Source organism: Sminthopsis crassicaudata, chromosome 4, assembly GCF_048593235.1.
Source record: "Sminthopsis crassicaudata isolate SCR6 chromosome 4, ASM4859323v1, whole genome shotgun sequence".
Lineage (NCBI taxonomy): Eukaryota > Metazoa > Chordata > Mammalia > Dasyuromorphia > Dasyuridae > Sminthopsis > Sminthopsis crassicaudata.
The window spans coordinates 183,489,455-183,511,319 of record NC_133620.1 but is presented as its reverse complement, the minus strand read 5'-3'; the positions used below and the strand labels follow the sequence as shown (position 1 = coordinate 183,511,319).

The 21,865-nt window shown below is 36.8% G+C and overlaps 1 protein-coding gene across 2 annotated transcripts in view; it reads right to left on the bottom strand.

Annotated features, from left to right (window-relative positions):
* Positions 1–21,132, bottom strand: part of CEP85L (centrosomal protein 85L) — a 227,849-nt gene extending 206,717 nt beyond the window's left edge. Inside the window, exon 1 of one of the 2 annotated variants that reach the window (XM_074310009.1) lies at positions 21,113–21,132. Coding sequence is in view for 1 of the 2 variants with exons in the window: in XM_074310011.1 (XP_074166112.1) it covers positions 3,686–3,965 (280 nt within the window). In the remaining variant the exon portion in view is untranslated. Of the gene's footprint in view, positions 1–3,685; positions 4,107–21,112 lie in introns of those variants that run through there. The other variant, XM_074310011.1, reaches the window with a different exon arrangement.
* Positions 21,133–21,865: the final 733 nt, after the last annotated feature.

Here is a 21,865-nt window from a genome sequence, read left to right as displayed (position 1 = left end):
CTCCTTCATTTCAATGAAACAATGAAACCGTTTCAATGTTTTTTGTCAGAGGTCCTAAAGTAAGAATTTACAAATTCAGTCATTTAACCTTATTATTAGCAATATTTGAGCTTTTGGATCCAGTCTTTCAGGAGTTTGAACTCTCTGATTTAGAAGGTTTGGTACAACTAGAATTCTAATCACAATCCCAACTGAAAGAGACCTGAAAAGGTCATGTATTCTATTTTGGTCTCTGGACTAAGGCGTGAAAACCTGTATTCTATGATGGAAATGATTGATCACGATGTAAAGACAATGAATTGAACACTAAAATTCCTTTACTTAATTATTTTTCAATACTTCAAGGTGTTAGCTATAGGAACATTCAGGTTTTCCTTCTGAATTCAATTGAGTTTGAATTTTGGGTGTTCTCCATTTGTGTGACACTGGACAAGCTATTTAACCTTGTGGGACCCCAATTTCTTCATCTGCAAAATGAGGGGATTGCATTGAAACCTAGGCATTCCATTATCTGTAAAGTCCTTTCCTGCTTGAAATCCCATTAACTAACTCACCAGAACAAATTTAACATACTTCAGTTACTATGGTTCTCACTCCGTTGTGCTTAACTATATTCTAAACTCCTAGGGGAATATTCACTGAAGTCATGAGAGGTTCACAGCTGGAAACATTCTACCTAGTAATATGGTTTCCTTATCTGTAAAATGGGGATAGTAAAACCCTGCAGTACCTGCTTCATAGAGCTATTATGACAATCAAGCATGTGATGTGTTTTGTAGAACATAAAACTATGTAAATGTCATGTAGTATAAATTATCATTATTTAAAAAAAAAAAAACGCTAGGGTAATAAAACCCACAGGTGCAGAGCTTTTCCTAAAGCCAATATAAGCAGAATATGAGCTTCATAATTTAAGGGGGAAAAAAAGGCAAAGGGGAGTTGGGTTGGCTTTTTAAGGAAGAGATTCAAAATAGATGAAAACATTGCGTTGCTAGGTTCTGTTTTTGAGCAAAAGGATTAAAACATCATAGAATATCATCTGACTGAAATCTCCTCATTGTCCAGCTAAAGAACCTGAGGTTTACAGTGGAGGGTACTTCATGTGTTCTTCATTTATGTTTTTACTAATTAAGCACATAGTCCAAGGTTTTAGATCAGTTTAGTGACATAGTCAAGGTTAAATATAAAATCCTCCTGGGTTTTAAAGCCATTTATAAATTGGCCCTTTCCTACTTTTCCAATCCTTTTTTACATTTTCCACTTCAATCCAGTCACACACAGTCACACACACACACACACACACACACACACACACACACACACAAATAAATAATTAAAAAATAAAAATAAAAATAACAGTGACAGCAGCCTCTTCCAGTGCTCTTCCTCATACAGTTACTCCTAACCTCTACTTTCACTGAGGATTCCCCATGCCTGCAAATCTCTCCCTTCTCCCTACTTCCTGGCTTTCTCCAAAACTCAGCTAAAATCTTACTACTTAAAGAAGTCTTTTCCAGTTCTTAATCTTCATGCCTTCCCTCTCAGATTACTTCCAATTTGTAGATTTGGATAAATATACATGTTGAGGTTCTGGAGTGCAGTCAAGACTTTCTCTATATTGAGCCACCAAATTGATGGGGAAGGCTACCAAATGATGGAGGATGAGACAATACTCCAAAAATATATTGGGGTTACCAAAGTGTCAGAAATCCTCTCCAAAGAATTTGTAGACTTACAATACAATACAATAAAGGTGGAGTTTCCAGGGATCTCCACCAGAGGTGGGGCTGTAATCAAAAAAGTCTACTAGAACAAAAAAACCTATTTAACAAAAGGCCCATTTAAGACTGAGATGATCCTTTCCGAACTTCTTATTTGCCTCAGAGAGTATTATATCCTATCAGTGCTTCAGGCTTTCTCTGCCAAGGTTGACCTGAATACCCAGAACCTCATTCTACATATATATATATATATATATATATATATATATATATATATATATATAGTGGAAGATCCTCAAAAATAGGAACAATATTTTTTTGGCTTGTTTTGCTTTATTTTGTTTTGTTGAGGTGGGGTAGGTGGAGATGTCGTTCTTTGTATTCTTACTGTTCAGCACTATGCCTGACACATAGCAGGTGCTTAATAAATGCTTGGGTTCAGAAAAACCTCAGATAATCCCCTCTAAGTTAGATCCCCTCTAGGTTAAAGACACTTTTCTGTCACATTAGGTTATCACACCTACAAGACAAGATTCTCTGGCATTCGCACTTATATTCATGTTGGACTCAAAGGAGTTTGAAACTGGTCTCTGAAACTGACTACTTAAGTGAATTTAGGCAAGTCTCTTAACCTCAAATTTTCTCTCACCCCCTAAATAAGAGGTTTGGAGATTATGTAAATCTCCTTCCAGCTCTAGAGCCTCTGATCACAAAATAAAAGCCAAGTTCAACTCTTACCCTAAACAATGCTAACCTCACTTTGGCTCTCTTATTGAAGGAAAAGGTCACACTCCACTGACTGTTAGGAACACAAAATAACTAATTGAAGTGCCAATCAATTTGGGAAGATTGGACAAAATGCTGGGGAGGAGGGATAGGGGCCTAGGAAGAGAAGTTTTTTTTTGTTTTTTTTTTTTAACAGTTCAAAAAAAAAAAAAAAAGATACTCAAGAGCCATGGATGCGCTATTACAAGGAAATAAATAGGCCTGCAAAAACTGGCAGGAAGGAGAAATTGGATGTGCATAAGTTCCTCTGAAAAATAAGACTTTTGCCTCCAAACTCCCGTTTACTAAGGGGGGACTTTGGGAAGGGCAGAAGTCTAGCAGAGGGCACTAGGGTTTGGGGAGGGAGAAATGAGACTATTCCCCGAGCCTTAGTCGCCTGGCTGCCCTCCCACATCACCAGCAAAACAACTGCTTAGCAACCCACGTTTTCCGACAACAGTTTCTCTCACCCATTGTTGTCCGCCCAGAGGACATACACGTTCACCCCGATCCCCACCTCGGCCTGCTCCATTTGCTCCTCGACCCAGCAATAAAGTTGCGCTTTTTGGTACTACTGCAGTGGTGTTAAGACTGTGAAGAAACAGTTCCAGCATGTACAAATACCTCTTATAGCCCCTACAACCCGTACGAGTACTCTAAACTGGCTGCATACTCTGTGCATGGCCGACTAGGTTGCTCTTTGCCCCTCCCTCATTTCCTCTTAGAAAAACAGGAAATAATAACTATAGAAAGAACTCCACCCCCTCCTCCATTCCCACCACCCGTAGCAAAGTTCAAATAACCTTTATTCTCTTTAAGAGATCTTACGAAAGGGTGCCCAGTTGTCCCCTGGACTGCACCTAGGCTTCACCCGGTGCTGAAAGAACCGTTATTTAGGACTAGCATCCCAGCCACCTTCCGAAAGCCCTTTTGGGGGGCACTTCCAGGAGCACGCAGGGATACACCTCAGCCCAAACTCCCGCCCCGCCCTAGCAGACAGGTCTCAGGGCACCTTGCCCAGGTGGCAGAGAACGTCCCCTTGAACTTCCCAAGCTTGCTCGTGCGTGAGCAGCGGTTCTGCAGGGGAACCCAGAGACCCCCACCGCGCCGCTGCCCCTGACTCTGGGGGGTGGGGGTGAAAGGCACTGTCATCCTGGGGAGAAAAAGGAGAAATGTTTGAGTTAAAGAAACAAACTCACTTTCAATGGGCTTCTCAGGGCAAGTGCTGGTTCCACGTGATAGACAGGAAATGAGTGCTGACGAAGAGGTGAGCTCGGAGCAGGTCACACAAGGAGAGCGCCCACTACACCCCGGCACGCGTGCTCTGCTTGCGGGTGAGGAGATCACGGCGGCCCTCCACGCACCTGTCAGGCTGCCGGGATGCAGCGGAACTGCGCTGCGCAGCGAGCCCGGCCGGCCAGGTGTCCTGAATCCCGCAGGGACTGCGGAGCTAACGCACACCTGGACGCTGGGTAACATCAAGCAGCTGAAGCCCGTGGTAGAGGCTCTCGGTGGCTTCCTGGCTCTTGCTGCTTGAGCCCTGCAGAGGAAGGCTAGCAATGATTTCGTATTTCCCCCTCTATTAGTCTCAGCTCTTTCTGCTGTCACCTTTAAGAGCTTGCAATGTCACACACAGTGGAGAGCTTCTGAAACCAGGAGACTGCCAGTCCCCAGGGCCGGGAGAGCAGAAAGCCAGATCTCCATCACTGTGCGCTTTCTCACTGCTGCCTGGAGTCTCAGTGGGCATGCCTTAGCTCCGTGCCGGCTGCCAGACAACGGCGTAATCGTAAAGCTCTCCTATGCACTGGGAGCTGGGGCAACCGAACCCTTACAGAAACAAAAACTGTGTAGAAAAGGTACAGAACAGCTGGCCTGCAATCAGGACACACTGGAGCTCTAGCTGCAACTGTGTGACCCTCCTCTTGTCCCTTAATTTCTGAGAGACTCAAGTTTCCTCATCTGCTAAGTGGCTATTGGAAACTGGAAATGCCCCTTAAATAATTTAATCCAACCCTCGCAATTAACAAATGAGGAAACTGAGATCCAGAGATAATTTTTTTTTTCTGAAGCAATTGGGGTTAAGTGACTTGCCCAGGGTCACACAGCTAGGAAGTGTTAAGTGTCTGAGACCAAATTTGAACTCGAGGCCTCCTGAATTCAGGGCTGGTGCTCTATCCACTGCGCCACCTAGCTGCCCCCAGAGATTAAAATTTTGCCATACCAAGATTACACAGCTAGTAAATTGTTAAGAGAAAATGTAAAACCTAGGATTCAAAATCTATTGTTAAAGGGCTTTTTTTTTTTTTCTTTCTTCTTTTGTTGAGTTTATAATTTATTTGGAGAGAAAAGACCCCCAAGTAAAAAGCTAGATAACAATGTTTGTTTTGATAACAGCTAAATATGAGTGTTATAGAAAAAATTCAGAGACTCTGAAGAATTTGCTAAAAGACTATTTCATGTCTAATAATAGCTTGACTAATAATAGTTATAGTATCTAATTTTAAAATGTTCATATTAATAGCATTATTAACAATATAAACTGACATTTATATAGCACTTTAAGGTTTGTAATGGAGTTTAGACATGTCACCTGATCTTCACAAATATCTCTCTAAAGCATTATTTACTATTATTTTACTATCTTTACTATATTTTACATACTTTTAATTCCTATATTTTACTATCATTACTGTTATCTCCATTTTTTAGATAAAGAAACTGAGGCTCAAAAAATGAATTGATTTATCCTTGTAAAGTTAGGATCAGAGAAAGGTTGTGTGGATCAAGAGACAAAGGATAGAAAGGATGTAGTTATGAATTATAATGGTAATATATGAATTCTAAATATAATGTATTACTGTTAGTTATCAAATCCTGTTGATTCCATCTTCACAAGAGCTCTTGGTCTGTTTGCTCTTCTCTATTGCCACTGAAATTACCCAAACACAGCTTGTAAACTGGTCATGTCATTCCTGTAGGGAGGTTTTGAGCAGAGGAATGACATGGCCAGATTAGTGTTTAAGGGAGATAGATATCTGGCAATAATTTGAAGACTAGGAACAGGACTAAGTGGAAGAGTACCAATATTTGTTAAAATGCTATGACCATGGGGCAGCTAGGTGGCGCAGTGGATAGAGCACCAGCCCTGAAGTCAGGAGGACCCAAGTTCAAATGTAGTCTCAGACATTAACCCTTCCTAGCTGTGTGACCCTGGGCAAGTCACTTAACCCCAATTGCCTCAGAAAAAAAAAAAAAAAAGATGCTGTGGCCATTGGTAATGAGCTGTCTGAATTAGGATTTAGTGGGAATAGAGAGGAGTGAATAGTCCAGGAGCTCTTGGTGGAATCAGCAAGATGGATTTCCTTATCTATGGTCATATGGTCATACATAACATCACAGATTTAGAGGTATATGGCACTTTTGAGACATTATATCCCAATCCCCTCATTTTGGATATAAAGAAACTGAGACCTAAAGGAATTAAATGATTTGTTCAAGATCACATGGGTAGTGTATGACAAATGTATGATTCAAACCCAGGTCCTCTGACTTTGTACCTAATCCTCTTTCTACCAAATCACAACATATTTACCTACTTGTTACTTTTTAATGAAATCTATGGGATACCTCAGAGCTAAAATGGAAAGGATTATGCCTGGATTCAGAATTTTATAAGGGGGAGGGGAAATATTTGGCAAGAAAAGGGTTAGAAGGAAAAGAAAGGCACTGGACAATCATCAGTGTTCTACACAAACAGAAAAACACATTACATTAATCAGGATCATGTCATTCTCCTCCTGTGTACTTCCTCCACAGTTCAGGCGTAGGGGTCCTGGCACTTCTACTTACCTCTTACAACTTGTGTGACCTCAAACAAGTCAAAACCTCCTGCAGTCTAAGTTTCAATTAACTAATCAGAGACATCTTCAGGTCTCTTGACCAATGACCACCAATGTTGTCTACTCCCCGCAGTAACTGTCACTTCCTGTAACTTCCTGTTACTTCCTGTCACTTAGGGTCTAATCTTTTAGAGGTCATGTGACTTCCCAGGGTCCAAGGCCTGATGTCCCTACTCTGGGAATAGGGATCATGTAATTCGGGCCTAGTCTCTTAAACTAAGAAAACTTGGTCCAATCAGTCTCATTGAGAAGCAGGTATCTTCTAAGGCATCTTTCAGCTATTACTATATGCTCCTAAATTTTGAAAGCATAAAGTTTTACCCTGACATGAAATAGCCACTTGCTATTCTTTAAAGTATCTGTCCCTTTAAGTTTTCCAATTCTGGGAAACTACACTGGTTTTGTTTGAACTTCCACTAACTCCTTTTAAATGTCTTGAATCACAAACATTGGACTGAGAACACAGGACCCCAAGAAAAAAGAAAAGTTTGAGCATGTTCTTAAAGCTGAAAATGATTTCTCATACTTTCTTCAGAAGTTAGATACTAACTAAACCCTTTTTAATATAAACTTACAGTGTCTGCTTACAAAAATTTTACCCCATCTTCCACCCCAGCTTCTTAACACATCTTTTTTCTGCATTTTCTTAATGGGAAAAGGAAAGTATTATGCAAGCATTTAGCTCTGATTCATCATCATCCCTTACAACTTTCATATTTTCACCTACATTCACTTTTTTAGGGAAAAAAAAAAGATTTATCCAATATTGTACTGTAATAATTGGATAACTGGATCCTAAATCTCCAATTTTTCCTTTCCTTTGCCTCAGTCCTTCTTGGGGAAAAGTGCTTTTTAGAGCAAAAAAGGCTTCAAGTAAGGAATTACAATAAAACCCCAGAACACAAAGATGCTAGTGTCTGTGTGCCAATATCTGTGAGTGAAAGACAAAGAGAGGACAGAAAAATAAATGGAAAGGAAGGTTGTCTACCACATGATTGAAGGCCATTTATTATACTGCTTCCCTTGCCCCACCCCTGAATAGTGCATATACTCAATACTTTAGGGTTATCATTGAAGTGCTTCTGTGGCAGGAGAGATTGACTTGGGATGTAAGGATATGCAGAAGTCAGGGACAGAGGACAAAACAGGGAGCTGGAGGTTGGCAAGATCAGTTATTGGAAGATAGGTCATGGATCTCAAGAGCCAGAGGCAATAAGTAGTATCTGAAGTAGTAGCTAAATCAAATGCCAGACTCTAGCACGTGAGTATTACTGGGACCGGTCCAGGCCCCTAGATCCAATTGGAGAACTCTGCCTTGTCCCTGCCCTCATAGCAATAATCATTTCTAAGCAGGCAGGGACACCTACGTTTGCTATTTCCTTTCAAAATTTCAGGCTTAAATATCATTGGCCTAAGGTAAAAAAGAACAGAGAACTACAAGTAGCCCACAATTGGTTTATCCCTCTATTTTCTTGCTGGGTTACAACTGAATTGAAATGTCAAATACCTCTGCTTGCTTAGTGGTAGTTAGTACAGTACACTTCTAACCAACCTCAGAACTGACAGCTCTTATCTCTAGGGAGGTGAAAGGGAATCAGAAGGATGGACATGTCTGACTCTCTACTCCCCATTCCAACCAATGGCAAGCAGCCAAATAGTCCATTAGGTTAACTCTTTATCTGCCAATCAAGGTCAAAATATATTCTACTGACTGGCGCTTTAATGACATCAGATAAATTCTGTTAGAAGCCATTATTGTTTCAAAGCAGAAGAAAATTGGGGAAGGAATTGTTTAGCAAATATATTTAATTTTCTTCTCAGATGAGGAGGGAGAAAGTTTATGAAAATAAATACATCAAATATACAATAGCTAATAATGGTATCAAAATTACACTTCAGAAAACCTTGGCAGAAATAAAGATCATATGGCATGTACCAGAGTAACTTTCCTGTCACTTAATTGATTGGATGCACTATAAAGACAGATTATTTCTAAGCACTCTGCTTAGATACTCTAGTAGCTATGACCAAGTGAGTGAATAGATGGTGACGTTTAAGCTTATAGTATGTAGCCTCTAAGATCTGACAATCTCTAAATGCATTTAATTGGGAGAAATGAAGTGAGGTATACAACCAACTCTGTGTGTGTATGTATGTTTATGTGTCTATATACATTCATACATTTTATAGGTAGATACAGATCTGTGGTTCCATTGATTGAGTGGACTTCTAATTACAAAATTCCCTGTACAAGTGCAGTAATTCTATAATTTATAGCATTAGAGAATGAGGAGGAGGAAGGAGAAACAACAATACTGGCTGTGCCATTGGCTGTTCTAGAAATGCTTCTAGAATACTCAACTGGATCTTTTGAAATTCCCTTCCTTATTTAAAGAAAGGAGGGAGAAGATCTAGACTCCTTTTCCTTCTTTCCTTCTTCCCTTCTTCCCCAACCTATTCCCTCTCATAGGCTTGACTAGAATGTATCTCTTCTCCATACTACTCAGACATCTATAAGTCTGGGTTCTTAACTGTCCTGACATTTAAAAAAGACCCACAGAATATGACCCATTTTCTTCAGGCAATACTAACATACTTCCTGGGAAGCTTCGTTGCATATCATCTAGTGACTTCAAGGACTTCTCACACCTTCCCTCAGATGTCTAATGTCCTTGATTATTGATTTTTGGATGATTGATGAATTCAACAAAAATTTCCATTCTTTTTTTACACTCAGTTCATACCTCTCCTTCACTAACTGATTTACAAGAAGTGTTCTCCCTTTATAAAAGAGATAAAATCTTGTTAATTATTCTAAATTAGGTGAAATGATGAACTCTGCTCCACATCCCAATCTTATAATTGAGTATGCTCACCTGTTACATAAAAATGCAAATAATGAGCAGTCAAACAGTATATAACTGTACCTTGCATATACATATGTGAAAGTGTGTATATATGAAAGGACTTTTAAGACCCTTCAGGCAAACTCCCTTTTTTTACATAGAGTAGGGATGAGAGGGAATTTTTAGCATTTCTCATGAAGCTAAGTATTAATGTTTTGGCTCCATGAGGAAAGATACATGTGTACTTTCTCTCCCTCCTTCCCTTTCTCCTTCTCTCTCTCTCTCTCTCTCTCTCTCTCTCTCTCTCTCTCTCTCTCTCTCTCTCTCTCTCTCTCTCTCTCTCTCTCTCTCTTCTCTATGTGTCTATCTCTGTCTTTGTTTCTCTCTCTCTCCACACAACCAACATTAGGAAACAAGGAAAAGCAGTTTCAAGGATTCTAAAGAGCACAAGACAACACTCTATTAGGCTTAATAGAAATTCTGTGAGTAACTCATGAGAGGGAAAAAAGAGTTTTCTAGGAACTATACTTTTGCTGCATGTGCTTAAGAAGAAATAACCTGTTTTCATAATGCATTCAACTAGTTAAATGACAAGAAAGTTACTTTGGCAATCATTTAATTCATCCCATGCCATGTGATCTTTGTTTCTGCCAAGATTTTCTTGAATGAATTTTGGTGTCTTTATAGAATATCATTTGTAGCTAATGTATATTTAATGTATTTATTTTCCTAAACTTTCCCCCTCCTCATCCAAGAAGAAAAATTAAATATATTTGCTAAATTTTTTCCCAATTTTTTTCTGCTTTGAAACAATGACTTCTAATAGAATTCATCTGAAGTTGTGTGTGTATTTACATGTATGTATATAAGCAAAAAACTGCAAAGAATTGTTTAGTATGTACATTGCAAACTCTGAGGAGAGATCAGAATGATTAGGAACATTTCAGGATGAAGAATAATGGATTTGTTCTGATAAAGATTTATCAAAGAAGTGAGTTTTGAAGCTTTTAAATAAAGGAAGAAGTCTGGTTTATTAGAAAGGGCAAGGGAATGAGAAAAAGAATAAGTGTTCCTTGAGAGAATAAATCATGTGTATTCCTACTCTATCTTAATCAATATTAATCAATTTGATAGTCACATCAAAGTTCAGAATGTAAGGCTCCAGGGCTGTGAGCTATAGATTCTAAAGTTCACTTGCTCAACTGTGGTAAGTTAACTAAAGGTCCTCTACCTTTTTTTCCTTGTCATGGTGACCAAATCCAGCATGGTAGATGTCACAGTTACAAAGATAATACCCCAAAACATTTTTGTACCTCTAGTACAATCACTTGTTCACTAGGAGCAGATGATCATCTTATAATTACTTAGTCATTGACTGGGATAGCTTATACCATTTCCTACTGTCCAAATTAAGGAGAAGCCAGTATGGATATATTCCTTGCTTTATCCTTCACATTGTCATGTGTCAATCAATGGAATTATTCTGTATTTGACATACGTATTCCAAAATGTCTAGACATCTATTTCTAAAAAATAAGGCAAGAGGAAGCATCTCAGATCATGAGATCCATTTCATTAGAGGGGTTCTTGGACCCTTTAATAAGCACTAAGTGAAATGAGCAGGACCAAGAGATCATTATACACATCAACAACAAAATTATATGATGATTAATTCTGATGGACGTGGCCCTCTTCAACAATGAGATGATTCAAACCAGTTTTACTTGTTCAGTGATGAAGAGGGACATCTACACCCAGAGAGAGGACTGTGGGAGCAGAGCATGGAACACAACATAGCATTCTCACCCTCTCTGTTGTTATTTGTTTGCATTTTGTTTTCTTTCTCAGTTTTTCTTTTTTTTTCTTTCTTGATCTGATTTTTCTTGTACAGCAAGATAACTGTACAAATATGTATACATATATTGGTTTTAATATGTATTTTAAGATATTTAACATGCCAACTAGGGGAGGGCATAAGGGGAAGGAGGGGAAATTTTGGAACAAAAGGTTTTGCAAAGGTCATATTGGAAAAATTATCCATGCATATATTTTTAAAATAAAAATCTTTAATTAAAAAAAAAAAGTTTTTGTGCAAACATAACTAATGCAGACAAGATCAGAAGGGAATCGATAAATTGGGAAATCATTTTTACAGTCAAAAAAATAAATAAATAAAGTGCCATTGAGTCAGAACTCTGCCTCAGTCTGTTTTATTGTAGGTAGAATAATCTTAATCTCCACAATCTATAATATCTATTGGCCAGGCACTGTACTAAGCACTTTTAAAAACATGATTTCATTTGTTTTTCAAAATAACATTTCAGAGGAGGTGCCTTTATTAATTTCCAGGTCCTCTTAACTACAAATCTAATACTCCTTCCATGGTCCCGGGGAATAATAGGGGGTGGACATGGATTGAAACTGTGGGAATGGGGATGACGTAGTGATTTTGATTGATTGAAAGGAAAATCTCTGACTGATTCTGTGATATGAGGTGGGGAGAAGGAAGAAAGGAAAGTTTAAAAAATGGCTGAGCCTTAGGGAAGTAGAATGGCCCCATGGATAACAATGGAAACATTCAGAGATGGTGAGGTTTTGTGGCCAGGGAAGAGAAAGACAATGAGCTGTTTCAGAAGCTTTTCTAAATGGCAATTAAAGCACACAGGATTTCAAAGCCAGCCAGAAAACCAAGTGACACTAAGTATAATCAGTTCCAAACTCCTGCTGGCAAAAAAAAAAAAAAAAAAAGTTATGCAATCACTAGAACCAAAGTTAAAAAAAAAACAAAAAACTGAGCTTGAGTTCTAATTTCTCTGCTTACTGACTAGATGACTTAGGGCAAGTAATTCTACCTCTCTGAAGCTATTTCCTCATCTACAGATATCAGGAAACAAAACTTTTATATATCTCTTAAACCACTAATTATGGATTATAATTTTTTGTTTATGTGTCATTTTCCTACTTCTAGTAGATAGTGAGCCATGTAGGAACAAGGACTGTTTTTTTTACTAATGGTTGTATCTTCCCTCAGCACTTAGCACAGTATGTGAGAGGTCCTTACAGTTAGGGCTAGGGTGAGAAACTATCCTCTGATGAAATACTTGCTTTAGCTAAATTATTGGAAAACAGCTGGGTGGTATAGTGGATAGAATGCTGAACCTGGAGTCAAGAAGACCTGAATTCAAAACTAGCCTCAGTTACTCATTAACTATATAGTTTGGGCAAGTCACTTCATTTCTGTCTGCCTCAATTTTCTCATCTGTAAAATATACCTCCCATGGTTATTATGAACATAAATAATAAGATAATATTTGTAAAGTCTTTTGAAAACCTTAAAGTACTATATAAATGTTAATTATTGTTATTAGCTAGACTTATGGAAGAACAAATGAAATCATGAATCTAATGTCCTGCATAAATCTTAAAATCCTGGAGATGACTAGTACTGATTTAAGAACACTGTGCTGTTTTTTCAGGTATGATCTTAAAAATTTCACCCTATTTGCAAAGTGCCCAGAAAAGATCTGTAAAGGAAATCTTGTTAATCATTGACCTATATCTCTTTTAAAAGAACATATCTATTTCAGATATTATCAAAAGGTTCTTTTATTTCTCCCCAGGCAGGAGAAAATAGCAGAGGAGCAAAATTTTGATGACATTATTGAAAGAACAAAATGTTCTGTGCAATATCATCACTCTAGCCACCTGTCCTGCTTAGCAAATCTCCAAGCCAGGAGGCAAATCCCTTTCCAGATAATAAATTAAAATTTTCCTTTGCTCATCACTTAATTTCCTCTTGTCATCAATTTTTTTCTTTTTCTTTTTGTTTCTTTTTTCTGATTTCTGGTTTATTATCTTTAGGCATATTATATTATAGTATATATTATATATAATATAATAATATATATATTATTTTAAAACCAGGCATATTATGGTTTTAAAAGTAAGCCAAATTACCCACTGAAATATTTGATTCAGGTTAATTTGTATGTTGGTTGAAGGCTGGATACTGGAGTTAGGGACAGAGAATGGACATTGTAAACTTCAATGAACTTCTATTAACTGATTCTTCTGCCACTGATTAGTAAGATAATAATTGATGTTGACAATATTGTTACCATTTGATTAAATGATGCATTGCAAGATTTTAAAAAGCCTTCTGATTCATCACCTAATTTTTAAAAATTAAGATGAACTGGATTAATTTTTTATTCCCCAATGAGGCTAATATTAGATAAGAGAATACTACACATCAAAATAAAGAATTAATAAAGAGAATATAAGCTTAATTGAGGGAAGGGATACTTTCATTTCTTACTTAGTGTCCCCAGTACCTAGAGTACAATACCTCACTCATACACTAAATAAACACTATTGAATTAGACTGAATTTAATAAAGAACCTTATGTAGCACTTTATAGCTTTAGTCATAACAATATCTCAAAGTATACAGTATTTTTCCCATTTTTCAGATGAGATAACTTGTTAGGATTATAAGGTGAGAACTCAGGTTATCTGGGCAATCCTCTAGCTCAGAATCCTTTAGTTCCAGCCTTTAGGGGGAGTTTACACCTTTGAACTTCGGAAAAGGAGATTACACAACCTTTAAAAGGAGCAAGTTCATTGGTTACAGTATTTTCTCACAAGCCCTCTGGAGTTGTCACTACAATCTCTGTAGGATAAAAGAGGAGGGCAGGAGGGCAAGGAGTCTGGGACAGAGTTGGGACGGCTAGCTGGAAGGAGAGAGTCTGGCTGGGAGATTGAGTTGAGACGGCAGTCCCCAAGGATAATTTAGAGACAACCAGACCTTTACAATTCAAGGACCTTTACATTAAGTGATATTAAGTGATATTTAAGTGGCATTGTGTTAGATTTCTGAGATGAGGTTCAAACTCATGTCTCATCTTTACTGATTATGAAAGTTTGTTCTCATAATCCCTTGAGATAGTGACAAATATTTTCATCTCTATTTTACAAGAGAGGAACTGAGATAAAGAGTGACTATATAGTTTCAAAGCTGTGAATAATAACTACACCTTCTGCTTCCAAGTCTAGTTCTTTACTCCATTATTGATCAGAGAATACAAATTAAGACAACTGAGATACACACCTCTCAGATTAGCTAAAATGACAGGAAAAGATAATGATAAGTGTTGGAGAGGATGTGAGAAAACTGGGACACTAATCATATTGTTGGTGAAGTTGTGAAATAATCTGCAGAGCAATTTGGAATTATGCCCAAAGGCTATCAAATTATGCATACCCTTTGATCCAGCAGTGCCACTACTGGGTCTGTATCTCAAAGAGATATTAAAGAAGGGAGAAGGATCACGTGTGCAAAAATGTTTGTAGCAGCCCTTTTTTTAGTGGCAAAGAACTGGAAACAGTGGATGCCCATCAGTTGGAGGATAGATGAATAAGTTCATATGGTATATGAATGTAATGGAATATTATTGTTCTATAAGAAATGATCAGCAGCATGATTACAGAAAGGCCTGGAGAGACTTACATGAACTGATGCTGAGTGAAATGAGTAGAACATTGTATACAGGAACAAGATTATGTGATGATCAACTGGGATGGACTTTGTTCTTTTCAACAATGAGGTAATTCAGGCCAATTCCCATAGACTGGGGATGAAAAGTGAAATCCATATCCAGAGAGAGGACTATGGATATTGAATGTGGATCACACATTGTATTTTCACTTATTTTGTGGTTATTTGCTTTCTTGTTGCTTTTTCTCTCATTTTTTCTCCCATTTGATCTGATTTTTCTTGTGTGTCATGATAAATATGGAAATATGTTTTGAAGAATTGCACATGTTTAACCTATATTGGATTACTTGCTGTCTAGGGGAGGGCAAAAGTAGGGAGAGGAGAAAAAAAATTGGAACACAAGGTTTTGTGAAAGAGTGAATGTTGAAAACTGTCTTTTGGGAAAGAGAAAAAAAAATTTTTTTAAAGTAGTAAACATAGCATGTGTTGATTTACACCCAATCTCCATAGTTCTTTTTCTGGATGCAGATGGCATTTTCTACCCAAAGTTTCAATAGATTTTGCTTTGGATTATTGAACAACTGAGAAGAATCATAGTTGCTGTTGTTCTTGCTGTTATTGTGAACAATGTTTTCCTGGTTCTGCTTGGTTTGTTCAGCATCAGTTCATGTAAATCTTTCCAGGCCTTTCTAAAATCACTTTGTTCATCATTTTTTACAAAACAACAGTATTTCATTATCTTCATATACTATAACTTGTTCAGCCATTTGCCAACTGACGGGCATCTATTCATTTTCCAATTCTTTGCTACCACAAAAAAAAAAAAAAGCTGCTACAAACATTTTTGCACATATGGGTCCTTTTCCTTCCTTTAAGATTTCCTTGGGATACAGAACCAGTAATGGCACTGCTGTGTCAAAGGGTATACATAGTTTTGTAGCCACTTGGGCATAATTCCAAATTGCTCTCTAGAATGGTTGGATTATTTCATAATTCTACCAACAATGCATTAGTGTCCTAGTTTTCTACATCCCCTCCAACATTTATCATTTTTTGTTATCTTAGCCAATCTGAGAGGTGTGTAGTGGTACCTCAGAGTTGTTTTAATTTGCATTTATCTAATCAATAGTGATTAAGAACATTTTTTCATATAACTATAGATGGCTTTAATTTCATCATCTGAAAATTGCCTGTTCAAATCCTTTGATCATTTATCAATTGGGGAATGGCTTATATTCTCATAAATTTGACAGAATTCTTTATATATTTTAGAAATGAGACGTTTATCAGAAACACTGGTTGTAAAGATTTTCCTCCAGCTTTGTACTTCCTTTTTAAACTTGATTTTGTTAGTTTTGTTTTTGCAAAGCCTTTGTAATTTAATGTGATCAAAGTTGTCCATTTGGCCTTTCATAACATTCTCTAGTTCTTCTTTGGTCATAAATTCCTCCCTTCTCCAAAGCCACCATCCTTTGTAATTTTTTTTTTTAATTAATTCCCTTGATATTCTTCACCTTTTGTTTTTCCTGAACTTTGTTATTGTATTTTCTAGTTCTACCAAAAAAAAAAAAAAAAATCAAAACTTTTTGGCAGTTTGGTATGACCCTGAAAAAGTAAATCAATTTAGGTAGAATTGTCTTATTTATGATATTATCTCAGCCTACCCATGCGCAATTGATAATTTGTGTGAAAATTATTTTCTAATTGTGTTCATATAGTTTTTGGATTTGTCTTGGCAGGTAAATCCCCAAGTATTTTATTTTGTCTACAGTACTTTAAAATGGAATTTCTCTTTCCATTTCTTACTGATGGACTTTGTCAATAAAAATAGAAATGCTGATAATTTGTGTGGATTTATTTCATATTATGCTACTTTGCTAATGCTGTGACTTATTTTGAGTGGGTTTTTGGGTTATTTTCTAGGATCTTCTAAGTATATCATCTGCTTAGAATGATAGTTTTATTTCCCCATTGCCTATTCTAATTCCTTTAATTTCTTTTTCTTTTTTTTTTTTATAGATAAAGCCAACATTTCTAGTACAACAAATAAAATTCTTAAAACTAAACATCTTTTGTTCCAAGTCATTATTAATCAGAGAAATGCAAATTAAGACAACTCTGAGATACCACTACACACCTGTCAGAGTGGCTGGAATGACAGGGAAAGATAATGCTCAATGTTGGAGGGGATGTGAGAAAACAGAGACACTGATTCATTGTTAGTGGCATTGTGAAAGAATCCAACCATTCTGGAGAGCAATTTGGAACTATGCTCAAAAAGTTATCAAACTGTGCATACCCTTTGATCCAGCAGTGTTACTCCCAAAGAGATCTTAAAGAAGGGAAAGGGACCTGTATGTGCAAGAATGTTTGTGGCAGCCCTCTTTGTAGTGGCCAGAAACTGGAAACTGAGTGGATGCCCATCAATTGGAGAATGGCTGAATAAATTGTGGTATATGAATATCATGGAATATTATTGTTCTGTAAGAAATGACCAGCAGGATGATTTCAGAAAGGCCTGGAGAGACTTACATGATCTGATGCTGAGTGAAATGAGCAGGACCAGGAGATCATTGTATACTTCAACAACAACACTATATGATCAATTCTGATGGACATGGCTCTCTTCAACAATGAGATGAACCAAATCAGTTCCAATAGAGCAGTAATGAAATGAACCAGCTACCCCTAGGGAAACAACTCTGGGAGATGACTATGAACCACTACATAGAGTTCCCAATCCCTCTATTTTTGTACACCTACATTTTTTATTTCCTTCACAGGTTAATTGTACACTATTTCAAAGTCCAATTCTTTTTGTGCAGCAAAACAACTGTTTGGACATATATACATACATTGTATTTAATTTATACTTTAACATATTTAACATGTATTGGTCAACCTGCCATCTGGGGGAGAGGATGGAGGGAAGGAGGGGAAAAGTTGGAACAAAAGGTTTTGCAACTGTCAATGCTGAAAAATTATCCATGCATATATCTTGTAAATAAAAAGCTATTAAGAACAACAACAACAACAACAACTAAACATCTTTTAACTTGAATCTTACTTCCACTATGTCAGATGGTAGTGTGAGGGTGTTGTATTGTATGACAAACACTAGATTCATTAATACTAATGACAGTTGCTGTAGACATTCCTGTACAAAGTTTATCTGTTCTCTTTTTTCATTAAGTTGTATCACTGATTTTGCATGCTTGGACTTGGACTTGTACTGTGCTTTGGGAGCACGATTGCTACACAAATCTTGAGTTTTAAACACAAACAAGGAAAGTATGGAACAAATGCAGGAGGATCTCTTTTACTATGCAATGTAGAATGAACAAGACCATTGAAGAACCTGGAAGGATATCAGTTGTTCCACAAACTTTCCCACATTGTTTTCATTTTTTTTCTCTACTATATATAATCCTGGTTGTGTGCAATTGTCAATGAAAAAAGTGAAAATGTGGTTTCTAATGCAATCATGAGAATGCTTGAAGTTGTGAAAGTTAAACTTGCAAATATTGAGAAAGAACTCTATTTTATAAGTAAACTTCAGACAAACCTTTGTTTAAATTACCACATATATCACAAGAGGAGAGTCTGAATCAATAAAGTTTTCCTTTAGTCTGATATTCATAGTTAGTTCAATAATAAAGTGTTAGAATCAAATATAGGTATATGCCCAAAATCTCAACAAAAGCTTGAGGTTTAAGAAAAATTCAAATATAGTGCATGATTATCAGTTCAAAAGGAACTATTCTGAAATCACAGAATTCAGTGCTATGGTGTTACTGAAGATCTCCAAATTGCCAATTCCAATGGCCTTTTTTCAATTCTCCTTCTGGACTTCTCTGTACTATTTGAAACTTTTGACCAATCTCCTCTCAGATCATTTTGCCTCCCTGCATTTTCCTGGCAATACTCTATTGTAAATCTTCTTATGATATGAAATCAACCCCCAAATTGTAGGTGTAGATCAAGGTTCTGTCCTGCACACTTCTTCCTTTATATTCTTTAAGCTGGTGGTTTCATCAGTTCTCAATTATCAAAACAAATATTAAACAAATGACTTTTAGTTCTCTATATAAAATTCTAGTCTCTCATTTCCTATTGTTTGTCATGTAAAAGAATCAAACTCAAAACATGCAAAACAGAAATCATTATTCATTTCTCCAAATCTTTTTTATATTTTTTCTTTTTGGATGAGACCACTACCCTTCATGAGTCTGCCTCATATTTTCCTAGAGCACTTTGTCCTAAAATACCCAGCCTGTATAAGACTGACCTATATACATGTTATTATTACCACTCACAAGGATTTATTAATGTGTTAGATTCAGTGTAAAGAAAAAGCTAAGGGGAAATAAAAAAAATGTCCTTGCACTCAAGGAGCTTATATTATATAGGAAGTAACAAGCAAACAACTACATACACACAAGATATCTATAAGGTAAATGAGAAATGATTCCATAGGGAGATTAGAAAGTTAGGAAGGAGTCAGGTTGTAAAAAAACTTTCATTGCCAAACAGAATAGTTTCTATTTCATCCTAGAAGATCCTCCTTGTAAGATGTAAGCTCTTTTAGGGGTATGGATTATGTTATTTTAAAAATCAATATATCCCTAGCATTTAGCACAGTCCCCTTACACATGGTAGGCACTAAATATTATTGAATCAAATTTTCAGCAGCCAAAAGCCTCACAGAACTGTAATAGCTTGTATTACTAATATTTCACTTGCCTTGAACTGTACCTAGTCAAGCTGAATAAGATGACTCATGACTAACTAACAGGCAAACTCTTCTATTGATGTCATTTAACTCAAATCCTTTTAAAATAACCCAAGTTTTTTATTCACAGGAAAAAACCAAAACAAAAAACAAACAAACAAAAACCCCTATGTACAGTTATTCCCCTTCTGTCATATGAAGGTTAATAGGAAAAACATCTGCATAAAGTTCAAGAAAGTTAATTGGGAAGACCAGAATCTTAACAAGAAAACAAGCCACATACAGTATTTGGCTTTCCGGTTTCTTGGCTGAAATTTCAGTTAACACCACTCCTTGTTTTTCCAGGCCAACTTTCCTTTTCTTGCCTTTTTCCTCCCTTTGAAATCTTGACTTTAAAGTTAATCAGTCCAACTAGGCACTGTTCTCAACTCTCAAATCGTTTGCCCCTTAGTGCTATCATAGCTCATTCCTTTGCAAAACTCCACCAAGGATTAATTCTATCATCAGCCTTCTCTTCCTTCTCCTTTGAAGTTTGAGGAAGTTGTACAAACATTGGCTCTATCTACTATGGATTTATGTTATCTAATCTCACCTAGGTCTTCACAGCTACACAGCAATCCTTTTATCCTTTATCCTTCCTACACCATGTGCTACAAACTTTCTCTTCTCTCTTCCAGTCACAATATCCTCTCCCTCTCAGCAGAGGACTTCCCCTTATACTTTGATGTAAGAATTGAAACAATAAATCTTCTCTTCATTATATATCTAAAATCTCAACAATATTTCCTATTCTTGAATACTCAACCCTAACTCAAATCTAATCCTAATCCCATTTTAAGCTTTTTTTAAAAAAAAGTTTTAGTTTTTAACTATCCACCTTTCATGGTATCATAATGCCACCGATACTGAAAAGATTGGAGGAGGGTGGGGAGAAGGGGCAAAGAAGAAAAGCTATTGGATAGGAGACATATGTAACAGCTGCTTTGGTTCTAGTGACTCACACAAGCAGATATCCTTCACTTATCACCCTAAAACTTCTGTACTTCCTCCATCTACTTCTTTGGGCCACAAAGGAGTTATCCCTTAATTGCCCTCATTCAATGCCTTTTTTAATTAGGAAGTTTCATGTAGTAGTTGGGTTGAACATGGATCACCATCTCCTCCAGACACCTATTTTAGCATCCATCTTTTTCCAGATTATCTGTATCAAGTTTACAGTTATCATGAATGAATGTTTATTGATCATTAAGTGTATGGGATAATCTGACTTTCCTTGGGTTGGAAGGAAGAAAAAATTGGGAAAATAAGACCAGATTCAAAAAACTAATGCAATCTAGAGAGAGTAACCAGTAAATTAGTACAGTATATTTACTGGTGACATAGAAAGTAGGCTTGTAACTAAAAAGAAATGCACCTTTCAAGCAAAACCCTTTATTTTTAATTAAAAAAAAAATCAATTGACAGTAAAGCTCTTTCTTCCTTTAACTTTTTAGAGAGACATTATAAGATAAGAAACTATATCTTAATCTATTGCCATTACACTTTGACAGATCCCTCTTGGGAAAGAAGGGCTCTTCCACCAGGTTAACCCTTTTACTTCTTATCCGGGTAAAGATAAACTTTTAACATAAAGATCTGAACTCCTTACCTACCTTAGCAGATGTATTGTTGTAGCTGAAAGTGTTGAGGTTGGGAAGGGATCCGAGAAGGCTGGGATCACAAATAGGTGTGGTGAGATGTCTCAAAGAATTTGCAGGCTTGAACTTATATCCAAGTCAAGGGGCAAAGTTTATCGTAATAGTAACGTCAAATGAAGCAGGTTAAGTTCAAAAGGAATTTAGCAAAGAACCTGGAGGAAGGAGACAAATGTATCTACTTCTTCATGTTATTAATATGTTAATTTTATGGCCTGGAGGTAAAACTGAGGAGTGGTCTCAGGAATTTGGTTATCACTGATCAGCAGATCCAGGATTATCCTAAAGCCCAAAGACTTTAGAATCTTTGACTGACAAGATTTTCAGAATTATAGTATTCTAAGATTAGAAGTCTCAGGATCACCAACATATCTTCCCTAAAGTCTAAGGGAAGAAATATTATTATATTCCTAGGCCAGAAGACTTTTACTATCATTGACAGACAGGTTGTCAGAGCAATTGTACTCCAAAGGTTGGGGGGAGGGTACCTTGAGATCACAGATTCTAAAGCCAGAAGACTTCAAAATCATTGATAGATTGTTAGAACAGAAGGACCCTAAGATTAGGGAACCTTAAAATGATTGCTGTCTCCCCTAGAAGCTATATCCCATCAAAAGCACACTGAATTTTGAATTAGAGAATCTATGTTTGAATCTTGTTTCTGCTACTTTTTATTAAACCATGTAAACTCAGTAGGCCTCAGTTTCCTCA